This window comes from Denticeps clupeoides, chromosome 20, assembly GCF_900700375.1.
Source record: "Denticeps clupeoides chromosome 20, fDenClu1.1, whole genome shotgun sequence".
NCBI classification, from domain to species: domain Eukaryota; kingdom Metazoa; phylum Chordata; class Actinopteri; order Clupeiformes; family Denticipitidae; genus Denticeps; species Denticeps clupeoides.
Window position 1 is genome coordinate 6,189,954 of NC_041726.1, and position 19,984 is coordinate 6,209,937.

A 19,984-nucleotide genomic window follows, 5' to 3' on the forward strand; every position below is an offset into this window, starting at 1 on the left:
AAGTCTATTCCTGGTCAAATGCATCCCGGCCAAATCTGGGTTTCCAAAATAGAACGCTGTCCTCACTGGAGTACATTTTAGATGAACAAAAAGGTGGCTGAACCGGCCTTGGAACTGGTTTTCACCCAGGCCAGGCCTCTGGTGCAGCGCCCGACCCCGTATCTGACCCCTAGCTGTCCACTGGTTATAAAACAGTCATGAGATGTAGTCTGTACAGAAGCAGACAAAGCTCAGCCAGGACGGTGAGCTGCACTGGACAAGACGGAGGGGGCAGGGACGGGGACTGAATAACAAAAACACAGCAGAAAGTGGTGATAAAGGCAGCAGGACCTTCAGCTTTTTCCTCCACGAGTCGCTGATTAAATTCCAGCGGCGTGACTCCATTGTGCTTTTTCATTAATCTTCACCAGCCGGCCAGCATCGCCCTCCTCCCCCCTGCGCCACCCACCTTCCTGGCCCGCTGCTGTTATGAGCGGGGCAGGTTTAGAATAACTTGTGTACGTGCTGATCTTCGGTGCGTCTTCATTAGCGCACTGATCAAGGAGCCGCGGAAAGACTCCTTTCTCTGGTGGAAGAGTGGCCTGAATTCGTCTGAAATGCCTATTGTGCGAACAAGGTGGGGCGTCTGGAGAAGGTCATGACCGGTTTTAGGATTGTTCGGTTTCATTTGTCCGTGTTGATGTGTGGCGACTGGGCAGAATAGGGTGCCTGGCACACTCCCTTCTGCCCGCATTTCATCGGCATCCAACAGAAATGGCCGCCGCCAGATTTAGTGCACGGGCCGCTGGTCTATAAATAGCTACCAGCTGGACGCCCTGCGCCTACTTGGCTGGAGGGTGGCGTGGGCAAATACAGTCTGTGCCATGCACCCAGAGGTGCCACGCTGGCCAGGGTGGTGACAACTCATTAGAGTAGCACTCTCTTATTGGGGCAGTGGTTATGGAAGCGGCCCCGTAATCAGAAGCTTGCAGGTTCGAATCCCAATCCGCCAAAGTGCCACCGAGCAAAGCACCGTCCCCAAACGCTGCTCCCCGGGTGCCTGTCATGGCTGCCCACTGCTCACCAAGAAGGATGGTTAAAAGCAGAGGACACATTTTGTTGTGTCACTGCGTGCTGTGCTGTAGTGTTTCACAATGACAATCACTTCACTTTCACCACATTATATACTGCTTTACACTAATTATACTGATATTATCATATTGCTTCTACTTATCTGGTTAGTCTCAACCTACACTTTATTATGGGTCGGTGCAAAAGGTCCTTTGTCATGTTGTGTTACATGTTTTTAAATGTTCTTTTGCACACTGTCTCTCTGTATAGTCGGTGCAAAAAAAATCACTTTGACTTTTGACAATTCCCAGCCATTTAGAATGGTACATTCTGGTAAAATATTGAAAGTGTTGTTAGCTTTCGAACTGTTCAAAGAGAACATCTTAAATCTCAATGTATACTCCTATCCTTGCGTGCTCCGTTTATGTCATTCACATTCTATGAACTTCATAGGGCTTCTTGGCGTCATTCGTCATCCCTATTTTGGGACTTTACACAGGACATAATCACGCGGTCGACATCACGTCCCATGTACTTCTCTGGTAAGGAGTCTCGTTTATGGCATTTTTATCCAGAGCAACATACAATCAGTAGTGACAGGGACAGCCCCCCTGATGACACTGAGGGTAAAGTGTCTTGCTCAGGGACGTAGTTGTAGTAAGGGGGGTTTGAACTTTTGTGGTCCTCCGGTTGTAGGCGGGTTATTAAAAAAAAAAAATGTAAAAGCTTACTGTTCAGGAATTATTTGGCTTAAATAATGTAGATGTAGAGCAGATACATTTAACAGTAAATGGAAACTAGAAACCAAAATTCCAGAGGAAATTTTGATGGGCCTGTCCGGGCGTTTTTCGTAGGAGCGCGGGCATAACCTCCTGAGCTGGTCTCAGCTGTGCAATCAGGCGGTGTTATTAAAGTATCCGATAGAGCAGGCAGTGACGTGAAGTTTGTTGACGTTTAGAACATGTTAAAAAAATAGCATGTTAGCATGTTAATGTTAGCATGTTAATGTTAGCATGCTAACATCAAAAATGCTAACAGGGCGTGGCCAAGGTGCTTCACATTAAATTTGGTGTTGTTTGGAGCATGTTTAAAAATTAGCATGTTAACATGCTAATGCTAACATGCTAACATCAAAAACGCTAACAGGGTGTGGCCAAGATGCTTAACTGTAAATTTGGTCACGTTTGGAGCATGTTAAAAAAAAATTGCATGTTAGCATGCTAATGCTAGCATGCTAACATCAAAAACGCTAACAGGGCGTGTCCAAGATGCGTCACGTTAAATTTGGTGATGTTTGGAGCATGTTTAACAATTAGCATGTTAGCATGCTAATGCTAACATCAAAAATGCTAACAGGGTGTGGCCAACATGCGTCACGTTAAATTTGGTGATGTTTGTAGCATGTTTACCAATTAGCATATTAGCATGCTAATGCTAACATCAAAAATGCTAACAGGGCGTGGCCAAGATGAGTCATGTTAAATTTGGTGATGTTTGCAGCATGTTTATTAATTAGCATGTTAACATGCCAATGCTAACATCAAAAATGCTAACAGGGCGTGGCCAAGATGCGTCACGTTAAATTTGGTGTGTTGAAAAATGTTAATGTTGAAAATGTTGAAAAAATTAGCATGTTAGCTCAATGTTGAAAAAATTAGCATGTTAGCTCAAGGCGTAGCATGTTAATGGCCGTAGGACAGGGCGTCCCTAATAAAGTTGCTGTAGGACAGGGCGTCCCTACTAAAGTGACTGATGGACCGGGCGTCCCTAATGAAGTGCCTGAAGGACAGGGCGTCCCTAATGAAGTACCCGAAGGACAGGGTATCCCCAATAAAGCAGCCAAAGGACCGGGCGGTCTTAATAATGTGTTTGATTGGCATCCTAATGAAGCTGCTGGTTTAAGATTCCATTGAATCACAGTGCTGGCGCTGCTGCTGTATCAGTACCCCTTGTAGGACCCCCTTTGCTGGCAATGACACAGTAGCAGTACCACTTAAAAGGGGCCCCATTTTACCAATGCTACCAATGCTAAAATTAGCATTCAATGCATTCTAATGGGAAAATGACCCTGTTTGAGCGTTAATAGCTCGGCCACGCCCAGTCCGATCGCTTATAAAAGTAATAGCACACCTCACACAATATAGTACTAATTTTTGATATGTAGCACGCCGGTGTGCGTGCTTCGGTACGACCCACATTAATTGCCGAAGAGTGAGGCTGAAATAATAATAAATAAAAAAATTTTTGCCCATTGACCCTTTTTTTTTTTCAAATTTGTCAATAATCCGTAAATCAGACAGAGACAAACCATACATCAAAACATCGGTCTTGATGAGATCTACGAGACACCATTACGAGACACCATTTTTTCTATGTCAAACCATCTGGACACAAAGTCCAAAAAAAGTCCAATTTTGGACTAGGATAATAAACGCATTCCGAAAACGCTTTTTGGGGAATTGCGCGCCGACCGTAAATCCGACCGAGCCGAGCCATACGTCAAACCGTGCGGAAGGAAAAGCCGCACGTCCTGACATGAAACTGAGTGTGCTGTGAAGCGTTTCATCGCAAATTTGAAGAAACCCAATTTTTTCACACTTTTAATGTTTTGGTCACAATTTGTGGCCCTCCTGTAGTCCCCAAAGAAGCAATCAATATGTCATTTTGTGTGTTTTTTTTGTGTGTCTCACGGCCTTAGCGTGGCAGCCACAAATGCGAGACATGGCCTTTTTGGCCTTCTTCCCTTTTTCCCATGTTTTCCTGACCACTGTTCGTGGTAGCAACACATCCAATATGTCAGATTGTGTGTCTCTAGCTTTTACGGCTGGTCACGGGGAGCCAAAAACGTGTTCCCAGCACAATAGTAAACGGTACTTTTTACACTTTGAACCCAATTTGTGGGAGGGCCGTACGACCTACCAAAATAAACAATATGTCATATTGTGCGGAGTTTCTGTACGTTTCACGGTTTTTGCATGGCAGCCTTGAACATAAGACATGTCCTTTTTTGCTGGTCCCAGCACAATAGTAAATGGTCTGTCATGCTGACAGGCCCAAATAAAGCTCTATAACACTTTTGTTCCACTGCCACGCCGATAACCTGCTAAGATGCATGTGGAATGAACGGCGAGAGCGCACCATTTTCTGCAAAAGGATTTATTTAAATTGACTGCAGAGTATATACAGAACATTTGTACATAAATAGTTGTGTTATAAACCACAGCTCTTGCTGGTACAAAATTAAAAAAAAGGGACATATTGTACAGTATCTACACGTGCCACTTTTTAAAACGCTTGTATAGTCTGTACAGCAACGTTAAAAGAGGATTGTCGGAATCCATTCGCAAACTTCAGAGTTGCATCAGACGTGCAGACCACTATGGTACAGAGACACTCAGCCCACCAGGCGTGGGGGGGCGTGGCTTAGCGAGGCTGGGAACGGCGCCGAACGTCGCACTGACCACAGGCTTGCGCTGGGCGGGGCGGGTTCCCAAGATGGCAGCACCGGTCCCTCCGTCGTCGTGCCCGACACCCCGCCACCTCATGGCACGTACAAGCACAAGTTTGCATTATCAGCCGAAGAACAGGACAAGTCCATCGCGTGGACTTACAGGTCCCACATGCAAACTAAAAAGCCACCCTCACGTACAAGTTTCACAGGCTCCGTCAGTCAGAATTTACACCCATCCTACATCGGTGAAGGCAACTACAATCAAAACGAATGGGATTAATACGAGAATCGAACTTTTTCCTGTTTCCTTGCACAGTAATTCACATTACGTGAGACGTTTCAGAACGGCCCGTGACTGCTCACTGTTGTCACGTCCCATTCCTCAGACATCTAGTTTGGTTACCCGTCTGCCAGGCCTGAGGCTCGAGCAGACAGGAGAGTTACGTGGGCAGCGTCAGCACCTCCAAACATATGCGGACGGGCCCAGTGTGGCCTGCAGTCAAAACACACAGGATGGAAGGATGTCTGCGTTTCTCCAGACCTCACCCATCTGCATTCTGAAAACCTGCAGAAACCGACATTTTCATACTTCACATATTTCACTCATAAACAAGAAGCGCACAGCAGCCACTACAAATGATGCAACGATCGATTTTAACACTGACACATCTGTACAGGGTTTAAAATAAATCTCACACAGTGATGTTCAGGGTGCAAAAAAAAAAAAAAAAAATTATTAGAAAACTAATAATACTCCATACACATCAAGTCCTAACAGCATTGTAATCTCTTCTGTCATTGTTTTTTAATGATCTGTTATTAGCTTCTATGAGATGAGTCACTTCTTCCCTCCAGCCTGAACAGAGCGGCGCGCTGCTGCCCCCTGGTGTACAGAAATGGTACTGAAGGTGATTAATGACTTATGTAAGTACAGGAAAAATCATAAAATTATGGGGGTGGGAATACTTTCATTATACTTATGGATCCATGGATCAGATCACAGAACCACCACAAAGCTCATTTCAGCATTTATAAATTAACATAAATAAATACTTACATAAAACACATTAAAATGAAATTTAAAAACTTGTTCATAGTATTTTTAAATAAACATAGTTAAAGCTTAAAGTGTTCAGGAATGCTTTGGCTTAAATGATGTAGATGTAGAGCAGATAAATTTAACACTAACGGAAATTAAGTTCTATAACACTTTTGTTACACTGCCACGCCTATACCTTCTAAAATGCATCCCAGTGGGCCCTGGTCCTAAAATCCACTTTAAATGTACAATGAGCAGAACCAGTTATAGTTTGTGTTCAGGTGACCTGCTTTTCTGTATCCAAATGAGAGCAAGCAAGATTCTTCCATAAAAAATAAATATACTGTATATAATCACCAAGCTTTCCATAAGCTTTCCTTACAAAATAATCTTCAAATGTAGAATCTTCAAATGCCTGCAATCTAGAAATTATAGGAGGAACCTTCATATTTCAGGATGAAGATGATTGGAAATAATTATGGCTTAGTCCTGAAGGCCTCTGCCTTACATCTGTCATAATCTGGACTGAGTATCTCAATGCCGATATGAGGGCCCAACTTCACTCCAGCATCAGTGACTAGACTTGTACCATTAAGGCCAGAGGTTAAAAATATAAAAATAAATAAATACAACAGGACCAACTGCATGCTGGGCGCCCAATTGCCTCTCAAACGTCAGAGGGGACGGGGACACAGGGCACGACGGAACTCCTCCACCCAATGCCCAACAAGAAGAACAAAGAGATATCTGGTTTTTCTGCTGCTGGAGGAACATCTTAAAAACAGGCCACCATAATTCATTTTCTTTAAATAAAAAAATTAAATAAATAAATAAATAAACAACTCAAGTATCATTCTAAGACCATACCTTACAGGGTAAATTTGTGGAATTTCTTTTAGTTCTAATGACATTACTGGTGAAGTTAATATCGAGCAATGCGACAGGGTAAATGGTTTTGGCGGAAACTAAGGCATTATTGCTGTTTAGTCGTGGCACAGCAGGAGCTCATAATTGACACCCACACACATACACACATAATTCTTCATTCTGTACATGTAGAAAGTGCAAAGCGTTAACAGTCTCACTGGCGTCTTTTATAAGATGCGCACGGCGGCCGTGCTGAGCTTCCAGAGACTGTACAAGTTTGTGGTCTTCCACAAGCTTGCTGTGATGCTACAGAGATGGTCATTCATTAATACATTAATACTTTTGTTCCCCCACCCACCCACAAGTACAACAAAAATGCCACGAAGATGGCCACATAGTCTTCTCTGTGCTGGCTGTGGTTAAAGGTTTTGTTTTTTCCTTGGCTGGCACACACCTCCAAAAAAAACACAAGCTTCAGTAGTCTATAGAAATTTGATCAGAATTGCACAACTGCACGGTGGAGAGGCATTTAATGGTTCCTGAAGGGGACGAATCCATAAATAAATATATAAATAAATAAATAAAACATAAAATTCCCCAGCTTGGGCTCAATCAAGCCCTGTCGCCTGCCAGCAAGGCATTTGGTCCCGCCTCCCCTTCCTCTCTGGTATGCCATTGGTTGATCAACGTGCCAGTCACTGCATGTGTCCCATTTCAAAGGGTGGCCAGAACGCGGGAGAAAGAGATGATTATGGCGAGAGCGGTCTGGCCCACGCCGAACACCAGCGCCTCCAGGGGAGCCATGTCCTTCCCTGCCCCTCGATAAACGGCAGCCACCACGGCACCTAGATGGACATTAAACAGACAAGCACAAGAATCAGACAGAATACAGGAACTATACTTATTAGTGACATGCAATAACCAACATTCCTTTAAAGCCAACTAAACCTACTGATTCCTAGCAAAAATGTAACTCAATCCCACTACTTAAAAATATAAAACTAACAAAATCATATAAACATGCAGCATGGTTTTTTGTGCTATTGTACTATTATATACTAATCACCAACATCTATAAAAGCCTGTGTGCTTATTAGGTTGTAGACAGTATTATGTCAAATAAATCTTTTAATTAAACCATATAATCCCCAGTTGAATCAGTAACATGATTTTTTTTGTTGCTTTCTGCTCCTCTTATAAATGGAAAAAAGTAAAACATCTTGAAGCGATTACAATAAATAACATTTATTTTAATAAATAAAAGTTTGCAGTCATAATTTGATTAACTCTGTCTCACTCACTCTCTACCAACTGAGCTATATCCAACAGATAGAACTATATATATTTTACTCTGTTATGTTAATGCTATATACTATACAATGTTATATAATATACAATATGATTATACTAGTACTATAATTACATATACAAAACATATGAATCAATTTATATTAAATACTGATTGTATTACAAATCACCCAGATATACACTGGTACTGATCCACTCCAGACCAACCTCAGATTTATTAACATTATTATAATAGTTTCATGTTTATGAAAACATGAACATTAATAATCCTAGGCCAATTACGTAGTTTGTGCTCTAATAAATTTCAAATGGCACATATAGTGCCAAAAAATGCCAAAATAGATAATTGGGGGGCGACTTAGCCTACAGTAATACGTTCTTAGCTCTGACATTATGGTTCTACAGATTCTTAAGGAAAAGTGTGTCATGTGACTGCAGTCGGCAGGACAAAAAGATATTACGAGGACAGCAGGACTCGAACCCGCGACCATATGATCTAGAGTCATACGCTCTACCAACTGAGCTATGTCCCCACCAATTATTTTATATGAAGTTTGGGCTGCAATAAACCAGATTCTTAAAGAAATGCTACAGATTCTTAAGGAAAAGGGTGTCATGTGACTGCTGTCAGCATGACACAAAGAATTTACGAGGATAATGGGATTCGAACCTATGACCATATGATCTAGTGTCACACGCTCTACCAACTGAGCATACAGTACAGGTCAAAAGTTTGGACACACCTTCTTTTCATGACCATTTACATTGGTAGATTCTCACTGAAGGCATCAAATCTATGAATGAACACATGTGGAGTTATGTACTTAACAAAAAAAGGTGAAATAACTGAAAACATGTTTTATATTCTAGTTTCTTCAAAATAGCTGCCCTTTGGAGAGTCCACGTGGATAACTAATCCACTAATACCTCAACTAATATCTCTTCTATTCCATTTTGTTTAGCAGTATTTTTCGTGCACCTTATGGTCATTTCAGATGAAACGTTTCTTTAATACGAACGCGGTCTGCAGGAGACCGTAAAGAATTTAGGGAACCCATGACCATGTGATCACACACTCTACCCCACGCTTACCCCTGAGCTTATACAAAGTCCTAAAGAATTTTAAAGAACAGGGTTTCATGCTGTCAGTAGGACAATAAAGAACCCACGACCATATAATCTAAAGAAATCATGAGCTCTTCCAGTTCAGCTATATCCTCAGGAACATTTTTAATGTATATTTTATGTTTTGGGCATTATAACCATTTCAATATAATATTATTAAATTATAATATATATGATTAGTGTCCAATTAGTATTAAAAATAATTATAATGATGTAACGTGAAAAAAATACGTACTCATTCAGGCTTGAAATAAATTACAACTGTATAAATTCTAAGTTACATTTACAAAATGTGCCACCTAGATAAAAATCTACTAATATCTCTTGATTTTCCAATCATGTTTAGCAATACTTTTGTTGCACATGTTATGGTCTAGATGTTTTTGCAGCTTCCACAGCTCTCTTCAGATGAGTAAATTACTATAAAAAGGTGTAAAAAATGTTTTGCCAGCCATGATATTTTTCATTTTCTTCTGTGTTCATCCCTCACTTACCCTGCCTAATAACATATATGGTGATTCAGAGTCTCCGAAATGTTACCTTTAAGATACTATTATGATACTAAAATTACACAAAGAGACTTTGTAGTTGCTGAGAAACGCTCAGTTTATTTCTATTTTAATAGCATTGCAGGAGAAATATATTTTGTATGCAGTGTTGGGAAGGTTACTTTTCAAATGTATTCCGTTACAGATTAAAGAATAAATGCCCCAAAATGTAGTTTGAGTAACTTAACGGAATACGTTACAATGTGAGTAACGTATTCTGAATACTTTGGATTACTTAATATATTGTCATGCTTTTTACAACTACATGAATGTAGCAATCACAGATAATAAAAAAGCCCTGTTTTTCCCTTACCATTTCTTTATTTATAAAGCTGAAAAGTGGAAGAGAAACATAAAATATGGCATTGAAAAGTATTTACTGTTATGGCCACCAACATATTCAAACACTTAGTGAAAATAAAAAGTAGCCTTGCACAAGAAAAACGACCCTCTTTTTGATTAGGACCGCACCTTCCTCGCAGCGGAAAGCGGCCAACTACAGCCGTCCCCGTTCCACGCAGTGAGGTTAAACCGGGTGATGGCGTGTCACCTTACACACACTCAGTCCATATGCACTGTAAGAGTGTAAAGATCATGGTGTAATAGTGAATTAAATCATATTTATTTACAATTTCAGGGGTGGCATGGATTTATGGGCGCTGAAACAGAGTGCAAACTTGAGGGACAGCGCATGCGCAGATCCGCTAGGTAGCACAACTCGATAGGCAGCATGTTTCGACGGAACACCCGTGTTATGCATGGTCCACGCAGCGTGGAATTACCAAAATTAGAGAGGAGATAGAGAGGGGATAGCCTAACATATGAAACAGGAAAAGAACGCCATGTAATCCATTTATTTAAAAAAAAAAAAAAAAAAAAAAGCAAGTGTATTCTAACAAAGCTGCTATTCCATTGTGGTTGTGTAATGATTGCAATGTGTTAAAAAAAAAAATGGGGGGAGAAAAAAAAAAAAAAAAAAAAGTTGAAATAAAGCAGTATAAGCCCATATTTACATCAGCATGTCATATTGATATTACAGAGTTCAATATTGCAATATGCGATTGCAAAATGATAAATGGCACTTGCTTAACAATCAATTAAAACTCACATAAAATGATCAATTACGAAAACTTTAAAATCACTTCAAAATGTTATTTCCCAATAACATTCACTAAAAAAAATAAATGAAGCAATAAGAATTCTCAAAAACCAGGCACATTTTAAGAAATGTCCTACATATAGTATTATTCAGAAACTGCTGGATATGAATGGGATGTTTTACGTGCTGATACAAATTTGTCGTGTCATCTAAAGTTGTTGCATTGTGATATCACATCCGGCCCGTAAAATGTGAGCGTTGCTTTAAGAGAGAAGCTTTTTTGTACATGGTGGCTTTGAGTGGCGAACGAAAACTGAGTAAGAACTGAGGCGTGGCGTTTGGATAAACCCTGAGAAATTTTACATATGTTCTATATGCAGTAACAAATCACCTGGACGCAGGTTTTTTTTTAGAAAACCTGTTTTAAAGAAAAGCGTTCTCTTGTGGATGGTGCCTTAATCTGAAAATCCATACCGCTCTGACATTCTAAATGTGAATGCACAAAAATTACATTAAATAATTTTGGTGATATTCCTTACTGAAATTCTCAAATGGCCACATTTTCTGTGCTCCACGCAATGCCTACCCACACACCATATTTACTTACTGTATTCTCACATATTACTTAACCCTGGTTCTATGTAAAGTTCAAATCATTGCCATGGCAACAGCTCTCCTCTGAAAAACAGATCCAGCGATTATACGGAGAGCCCGAATCGGATCTGCTTTGTGGAAGCCTTTTCAGACGCTCACCTGGGTCAAACACTCCCAACGGCCCGCGGCACATAAATAATAAAAGAACAAGAGGGCACCGGCGCTCCAGCCCATGTCTATTCTGGGTAAGCCGCATTTGTGATTGACTGGATATAAGTGACAGTCATTCATTCATTTACAATTGTGTTGCTGGCCTCAAGAGACCTCACTCAGCTACAAAACCCCCTCACACACCTATGGAGATTAGTTTAAATTTTTAAAATTCACGAATAAACAATTCACAATATATTTTGTGACTCAGCAACAAACGTAACAATTCATAATTTATGACTTACAAATAAATTCACAAATGCGTTTGTGCATCACACAACGTGATGCACAAAATACACAAAATGTATTCAAAAACCAATAAACCTGAATTTATTTGTGGATGACAGTGCTCGATTTTTTTTTTCCCCCCAAAATGAAGCCAATGTAACGTCTCCAAAGTTTACAGCCAATCACATGAACTGGTGTTTGAGAGTTTGATTAAATTACATATTACTAGTGCTGCACGATTAATCTAATCGCAATCGTAATCGCGATGTCAGTCTGTGCGATTACATGAACGCAAAAATATGCGATTTAAATGATTAGTACATGGATTGGATCGGATATGTTGCCGATCCATTCTCATTCTCTCAAAGTTGGCGAGCTGACTAAAGTCTCACATCTCACGTCTCACATCTCAGTCGGATGTGACGTGTTTGGTCACATGACTTTCGATTCGGAGACATATGGGTAGACGGCGCATGACGAGCTTCATCGTACGTCAACGTCGCCGCCATATTGCGATAGGCTCTGCTGTGGCGTGAAGCATATACATGTCTATGGAGGGACGTGCATAAAAATGCCTCACTCTTGTGCTGCTTGGGGCTGTACAAACCTCTGTACGCTCCAAACCAGATCCCGGGGGATTACATTTCATAGGTAAGGCTGGACATTGTTTTGAATATATTTGGCCATTATAAAATCCCGTTTTATAAGTCTTAACCTTAGCTAAGCTAGGCTAAGCTAGCGAAGCTATGCATTCCTGTGTTCAAACAACGTTTTGGCTAAACGTAGGCATTAACTATTTACACTGTTCTTAGCTGTTTAGTTAACTTTTTTCAAACTCTGAAGGTTTCCTAAAGAAATTCACCTCAGTTTACAAATCTTAACCTTAGCTAAGCTAGCAAAGCTATGCATCCCTGTGTTCAAGTCAGCCTCCAAACAACGTTTTGGTTAAATGTAAGAACTATAATACGGGATTTTATAATGGCCAAATATAATCAAAACAGTTGTTTAGCCTTACCCGGGTTTGTCGTTCGACAGTAATGTAAAGAGTTTTTTGTGATTATTTTATATTTGTAGAATATTGTATTTTGAAAGCACTGGGCATTTCAGGTTGTTATAAGTAGTTTGTATGTTTCACTTTGAAATTAAACATTTCACTATTAGTTTGCGACTTTTCATTGATATACAAGCAACTGTCCTTTATCATATCGCAAATCGCAATATTGATCTCAATAATTGCAATATGTCTTTTTCCCCAAATCGTGCAGCCCTACTTATTTATTTATTTATTTTACACACACAGTCCTGGGGATGAAGTAACTTGTGTTATCAAACTGTCCTGTGCATCACATATAGAATTGTCCTAGATATTAATGATAGATAACAAATATATTTATTAATGGAAATGATGTGAGCACATTGTGGGGGTTATGTTGGCTGGATCAGATTTTTGCCCCCCCCAAATTACGCCCATGTCCGAACCACCACAATTTGGACAAAGTTCCTATGACCATTCCACTTGCCCTTTTTCTAGAGTGAACAGGCATAAAAAGACAGGCCGGAGGCCTAGAGAAACAGGGAACTCACTGGTGATTACTCCGCCCGTGAGGGAGGCCAGGAAGCCGACGCTGACCAGCACCAGGGTGATGAGCCGTCCTCTCCGGTGTCTCTGCAGCATGACCAGCATTAGCAGACCCACTGCGCCATGCACAAACAGCGAGGAGAACAGACACCACAGGAACACCCAGTACCACATCTCTGAAAAGGAACACACACAGATTTTTTTTTTTTTCCCCCAATTTGAGGGATGGGCAAAGTTGAGAAATACAGAACATATCAAACGAAAGCTCTTGATCAGCTCTTCCTACTGGCAAGAGCATATGAATAAATTGTTAATAATTATAACTTGGCACTTACTGTTTTTTTTTTTTTTTTTCCTAAAGTGTATTAGAATAAAAAATTGTATTAAATGTATTTAAAGAAATTTGCTTTTTGAACAAATTAAATCAACACACAGGTCACACTAAAGAAAAATAAGAGACTTATGCACATGCAGCACCTGATTTTGACATGATCTTCTTTCCTGTTCCTCGACAGCCCTCGCCAAAAATAATCCCCATCTTATTCTCACCGCTACGGGGCTAAACGAAGTGCCCGTTTCAGTGCACGACCTCGTTCTGCCGAGACTCCCGTGGGGGGGACGTGCGAACGAGAAATTAGATATTAGAGCGCGGGGTGCGTCTTCATCAACTGGCCCAATTTGGGGAACGTGCTCCCTACATGCAGCATGCGAGCGAGATACCGGTCTCGCCACTGCAGCGGGAGTAAGGTCGCCGCCATCAGCAGCCCTCAACTGTCACTGTTTATCACGTTACGAAAGTTCCAGGTTGCGCAGCGTGAAATCGATGAACGTAATGTCAGCTCCTCAGACGTTTTAGCACATTTAAACCAAGTAGCTCCATGACTTTTTGGAACAGTTTAGACAAACCCTTCCGTGAAAGTGCGCGCGCACACACACACACACACACACACACAACACCAGAAGCAATGATTTAGCATTCCTGGAAAACCGACAGCAGCTCAGACTCTCAAACACAGTCCAGCCAAGCCTTGTACCTCCGCACTCCCTCATGCATCAAGGGACCTGGGTACACCTCGCGCAGCCTGCGGAGAGCCGGGCATCTCGGAACCCGTCTGGGCGGCACCAGCACCTCTGATCATTCTAGAACGTCACATCGACAAAGCAGGTTCTTCAGGAAAGCGCCGTTACCTCTCGAGTGCAATACGACCTAATTTTTCAATGATTCTCTGTAAACTCCCCGTGGTTGGAACAGACACATGTTAGGTCCATATTGCATTCTGAGTGGATGTAAGCATGGATTAGAGCTTTAAATCAGGACTTAAAATTAGATAATTATATTAAATAATTAATGAAAATAATTTTTACGTAATTTCTCATGGTTAAAGTTGTTTTTTTTCCCCCCAGCACCTCAGATTTTGCTTGCATTGCCAGTGCAACCAGAACGCAATTGCATGACGCTAGAGTCCATTTCGCAGTCTCAGCATCCATTTTTGCGCTAAATCAAAATCAATCAGAACTGCAGAAATAAAATGTTGAAAAAGCACAAAAAAAAAAAAAACACATTACGTACAGCGATATATGTACTGGCCCAGTGTCCCCTCTCACCACAGGCGGCAGCAAACAATAATCCACTTCGAGCCCTGGCACTTTCAATTTAGATTTTCTTTTTATTTAATTTATCTTGTTTTAACTTCAGCTCAGTGAAGCACTTTATAAGCACCAACACTTCTTCAGCAAGTTACCTTTCATGTAGAATTGTGCTTCAAATAAAGAACTTTATGAGCTGGAGGTTCATTTGCTGACCAACAATGCAAATAGACCAGTTTATTTCACCAATACTACACACAGACATTTTAGAGGACTGCGGCACAGTTTTGGGTAAAGGCTCAGTCATATTCAGCATTGTACCTGGGATTGTACCGATGCTTTATTTCCAATGGTTGTGCCACAGAGGCTCGCGCCACTGCCTGCTCTGCTGGACAAGACCGCAAAAAAAAACCAAAGCTGGACGCTTTCGGCCTTTTTAATGCACTCAATCGATGGAAATCAGTCATTGTGACGGAAAAGTTTAATCAATGCGTGTTTCGTGCTTTGTTAGTTTTCAACTGAAAACAAGACTGTCAAACGGACCAGCAGTTACCACCTTCATCCACGGGATGCCAGCAGAGCTAGTCGAGGAGTATAAATATCTGGGCACCATCTTAGCTGAAGTTCTCCTCCAGACACTCCTTCTCAACTCAGGAAGTGTCACCAGCGGCAATAAGTCCTTAGGAAAGACATTTTACTGACTTTTTTTTTTTTACTAGTCCTTCATAGAGAGTGTCATATCATACATCCATCATCTGCTGGTTCCATTCCACCCGCGTGCAGCACACAAACCAGCCACAGAGCGCTGTCAGCGTGTGCTCTTAAGATTATTGGACTGACTGTGAGATCCATGTCAAACATCTGAGTCCAGGAGACATTAGAAATCAAGATAATTCGAGACCCCTCACGTACTCTGAACTCTGCCTTTGAGTGGCTCCCCTCCAAGCGCCGGCTGCGATAGCCCGGCTGCAGGACACAGAGGAGGTAGGTCACCTTTCTTCCCAAAGCGGTCCTCCTTTTGAACTGCTGACACCCCTCCAAATCAACCATTATCACTTCACACCCTCCCAACCCTCCACCCCAAACCCAGATCTACTCAGATTTGAGTTTCTTCTAGTGCAATACACATTGTCATTGTGTGTCATCTGCTGCGTAACAACTATGACGTGTGCACTGGTCCACTGTGCCTCCTAAATTGCCCCGCGGGGACAAATAAAAATTCTTTGGATTTCGACCCCTTATCTAAACACTGTTCATTTTCCATCGGTTAGACTATAAATGACACACTGCCATCCTCCCAGCAGGCCCATAAAAGAACTTTGTGGTCATGACAAAAATTCAAATGTATACAGAAGGGTAGATGAAAAACACGCTCATTGCTATCGACTGTCAAATTGACACTTACAAAAGGAATACTGTGGGAAGTGGAAAAACCAGGAGACCTGTTCACTAGGGGTGTTAGAAAATATCCATACAACAATATTTTACGTGGTGGTACTGTATTGATACAGGGACACCAAATATCGATGTCTTTGTATACAAATTGAGTCCACCAGGTGGCGCTGTTGTGAGTTTTCTTTAGGGAGGTCGGCTTGAGACTACGACCTCCGCTCCTGTAGATGGCGCTGTACAGCTGGGCGCTTTGAATTACTGCCTGGTATTTCGGGCAGAGTGGAATGACAAAACAGGACAGACCAGCGGTCATTATAGTCATATCGTCCCAGGCAGTACACACTCAGATAAAGGAAACACAATTTGCAAGCTGTCACGCTTCTGTGAAATATTCAGGCAACACAACCATTTTACGAGTTCATTTCAGCAGGAACCCTCCAGATGCAGTACGGCAACAACCGAAGCTTATCGACCCAAAAAGACAAAGTATGTGGGACACTGCAAACGATCTCCTTTCTCAAAATAATTAAAGTAAAAATTCTGTTTTGATTTATGTTGTTTTGACTGAATTATTAATGTAATGTGATTCACCCAGATCGCACGCAGCATCCTGTATTTCAGCTCTGCTTTATGTACAGTATCGTGACCCTTGCATACGTATCATATTGTGAGATCCTTGCCAATACACAGCCCTAATATTAGGTATTGTGATATAATCGTACCCTCCATGTAGCATCATATCGTGATATCTTAAGTGAAGTGATTGTCATTGTGATACACAGCCAGCACAGGACAAGGTGCACACAACGAAATTGGCCTCTTCTTTTAACGCTTCACCCTTGGTGAGCAGTGGGCAGCCATGGCAGGCGCCCGGGGAGCAGTGTGTGGGGACGGTGCTTTGCTCAGTGGCACCTTGGCAACCTTGCCAATACACAGCCATAATATACAGTATCATGATATAATCGTATCGTGATCCATATTGTATCATAAGATCCTTGCCAATACACAACCCCACTGCCAATGGCGCAGTGGTGGCCTAGCGGTTAAGCAAGCCGCCCTGAAATCAGAAGGTTGCCGGTTCGAATCCCGATCCGCCAAGTATCCACTGAGCAAAGCACCGCCCCCCACACACTGCTCCCCGGGCGAGAATCACTTCACATTCACTACTATATTGGGTCTGGACTCAACACAAACATTGAAAAACATACCACACCATTGGTCACCTGTGTCTGGGTCAAAGCCAGCGAGAGGATTTTTTCATTTATTTATTTTTTCACGGCAGCGGGTGCCGAGAGTGGTGTTGGCACGAGGGCCTGCCAAGTCTCTGGCGGGCCACGCCTCAAGGCCAGCTTCACACAGCTCAGGAGAAGAAATGCCACGCAGGAACTGTTCCCCCCCAACCACTTCTGTCAGGGACATAATTAACGTCTGAATCTCATATTGTCGTGGCAGCTTTCAAAATCTACACACACACACACACACATACACACGATTCAGTACAATGGTCTGGACCATAAAGCAACAGACATGTGCTGATCTCTGATCTTGCCAGTCAGGCCATTGATTGCGGATGATGCACAAGAGACAGCAGGTGCCGCAAAGTTCACGCTTTTCCTGCGAGTTTGGCAGTTTTGAGTGTGAAATCCATCATCCATCGGCAGGAATTCGCCGCCGGACGTCCTGCCTTCTGCATTCACCTTCAAACCTGCTTGAGATTCCAGTCTACCGTCCTCGAAGACTCACACCAGTACCCGAGATGTGCAACAACGCAAGCCGCGATTTGCCAAAAACGCTCCATTTTACGGAGCGTAATGATGTGCATACTGACGACGGGAGAAAGTTGCAAACGTGCCCCCCACTTCCTGCCGTAACTCTGCCCTTTACTAACTGTATGGGGCGAGGCGGAGCTTTTGCACGATCAGCAGCATTAGCATTTTTTTTTTTATAGTCCCTTGTGCACACACCAGATGCCTGGACGATTGCATAAAGCATAATCTGAGATGTGGCCACATTATCCACTCGGGGGCAGCCGGGAACAAAGGCATCTGTGTCTTTCGAATCAGCAGAGGGACGAAAGCCTCGCAGATCCCCCCCCCACCCCCTTCGTATCTCCAACCTGCGGTGTCACCAGCGTGGCGTGGCAGCGGAGACCCGGGCCACCGCACTGGAGCTCACTAGTGCGCCGGCGAAGCAGGCAGCGGCCAGACGGCCTACTGGCGTCACCGCCGGGCCGCAGGCAGGGTGCCACATCTCCCCGGCACCTCTGGGACCTCTCGGCTCCCTTAAAATAGACGAATAAACGGAGGGCGGTGGGTGACCGTGGCACCCACGGGAGAGGTAGAGTGCAGCAGCACAGCTGCCTTCACCGTATAGGTACGGAGAGGCCGGACCGAGGTCTGCCTCTGGACAAAGGAACAGATACATGGTGATTCGTCTTTAAGCCCAACCCCACACACCATAAAAGACAATTTACAGACTATATGCTGCATTAAAAAATAAGAAATAAAAAAAAAAGTAACGTCATGCAGAAAGCTCGGGAACTGGCCTTGCCAGAGCACGGCGCACAGAGCAGCGTCCATCACTGCATGCGGCGTACCTGCGAAGTGTTGCAGCCTCGGCACCGCGCCCTGCACCCATAGGCTCAGCACCTGCTGCACGGACAGATTAACGGAGTAATCCCTGTTCATGGTTCCGCTGCTGCTGCTGCTGCTGCCGCCGCCGCCGCCGGCGCCGCCGCCCGGGCTCCAGCCCCTCTTTGTCAAATGGCCGTACGTGGCTTTTCGGCGAAGGCATGGAGGAGGACACCGGGGAGGTGAGCGGAGGCCGTGCCCCGGTGCGCCCCACCTTACCGGTGCCTCCGCTTCGGTCTGACGTTGGTCGCCGGTGTGCGAAGGGAAGCGCCGGCGGCGCGTCTGAGCACCGCCGACCGCAGCGGCGGAGACGGCGGCGGCTCGGGAGCCATGTTGGGCGGCGGGACGGGACGGGAGGGGAGGCGCGGCGCGACGGCGGCGCGTCAAAGCGTTAAAACACACCAGTTAAAGGCGCGGGCGCCGTTAAAGGTGATGGGGCCGTAAATAAATGAGCGCCGACAAAAATTAAAACCGAACGTTGGGTCGAGGTTGCCAGATTGGGTGAATTACCACCATTTCTACATTATTTTTAAATGACGAGCCGACTAGTTGTTTAGCTCTTTTTATGTCTACTTTAAAGTCTGTTACTGGTTTTACATGTTATATAAATGTTCAAAAGTTTAGCGTAATTTAGAAATGTCCTTTTTGCGTTGACGTCCAGTCCAGACGTTATCATCAACAATTAGAATCGACTTCCAGTGGAATGCTGTGTTCGTTAACCCAACTCTGGCACTTAATTCATTATTAGAAAGCCCCCTTCATTCATTTCAGTGCGACCAAATTCACACTAGTGCAGTATCTAATGCACCAGCAGATGTGGGTTCGACAAAAGTCTCAATATTGAACTCTGTCAATGGTTCTTTATTATTCATTTTGTCTTTTTTTTCTATTCAAACCCATTTCATGGTTTTCTTTCAATGGAAAAACAGGGGAATTTCAAAAGCTTTGAACGTCCGTGTGAATAAAATATTTGGCAACACCGTAGTTAATGAGCGTTAACTGATATAAGTATTCAAATTGTATTCTCAGAGTCCAACACAAAAATAAGACGTAGTAATATTATTGCTCAGACTTCGAATTCGAAAATCTCTATGTTTCTTGGCAAAGAATATCAATTGGTACCTGTCTCTTTTTTTTGCGATCAAACTGGAATCATAGGTAGAAACTTAACTATTACTATCTTAACTATTTAAAACCAACATTACTTTACTTTTCAAATCCCGAACCGCCAAGCTGCCACTGAGGTTCCACTGAGAAAAGAACTGCTCTGTGGGGTG

General features: G+C 42.8%; 1 protein-coding gene across 1 annotated transcript; it reads right to left on the bottom strand.

Moving 5' to 3' along the window:
- Positions 1–4,190: 4,190 nt before the first annotated feature.
- On the bottom strand, positions 4,191–18,898 carry tmem170b (transmembrane protein 170B). The gene is made up of 3 exons (XM_028964856.1): positions 18,674–18,898; positions 13,104–13,274; positions 4,191–7,252 (listed from the first exon to the last, which is right to left on the bottom strand). Exons 1-3 carry the CDS (start codon positions 18,762–18,764, stop codon positions 7,122–7,124), a joined length of 393 nt encoding a protein of 130 aa, XP_028820689.1. The 5' UTR covers positions 18,765–18,898; the 3' UTR covers positions 4,191–7,121.
- Positions 18,899–19,984: the final 1,086 nt, after the last annotated feature.

Coding starts and splice junctions, on each gene's coding strand:
- tmem170b (XM_028964856.1), bottom strand. CDS start 18,764: ATGAACAGGGATTACTCCGTTAATCTGTCCGTGCAGCAGGTGCTGAGC. Junction 13,275..18,673: donor GAGGCTGCAACACTTCGCAG/GTACGCCGCATG, acceptor GTTCCTTTTCAG/AGATGTGGTACTGGGTGTTC. Junction 7,253..13,103: donor CACGGGCGGAGTAATCACCA/GTGAGTTCCCTG, acceptor ATGTCCATCTAG/GTGCCGTGGTGGCTGCCGTT.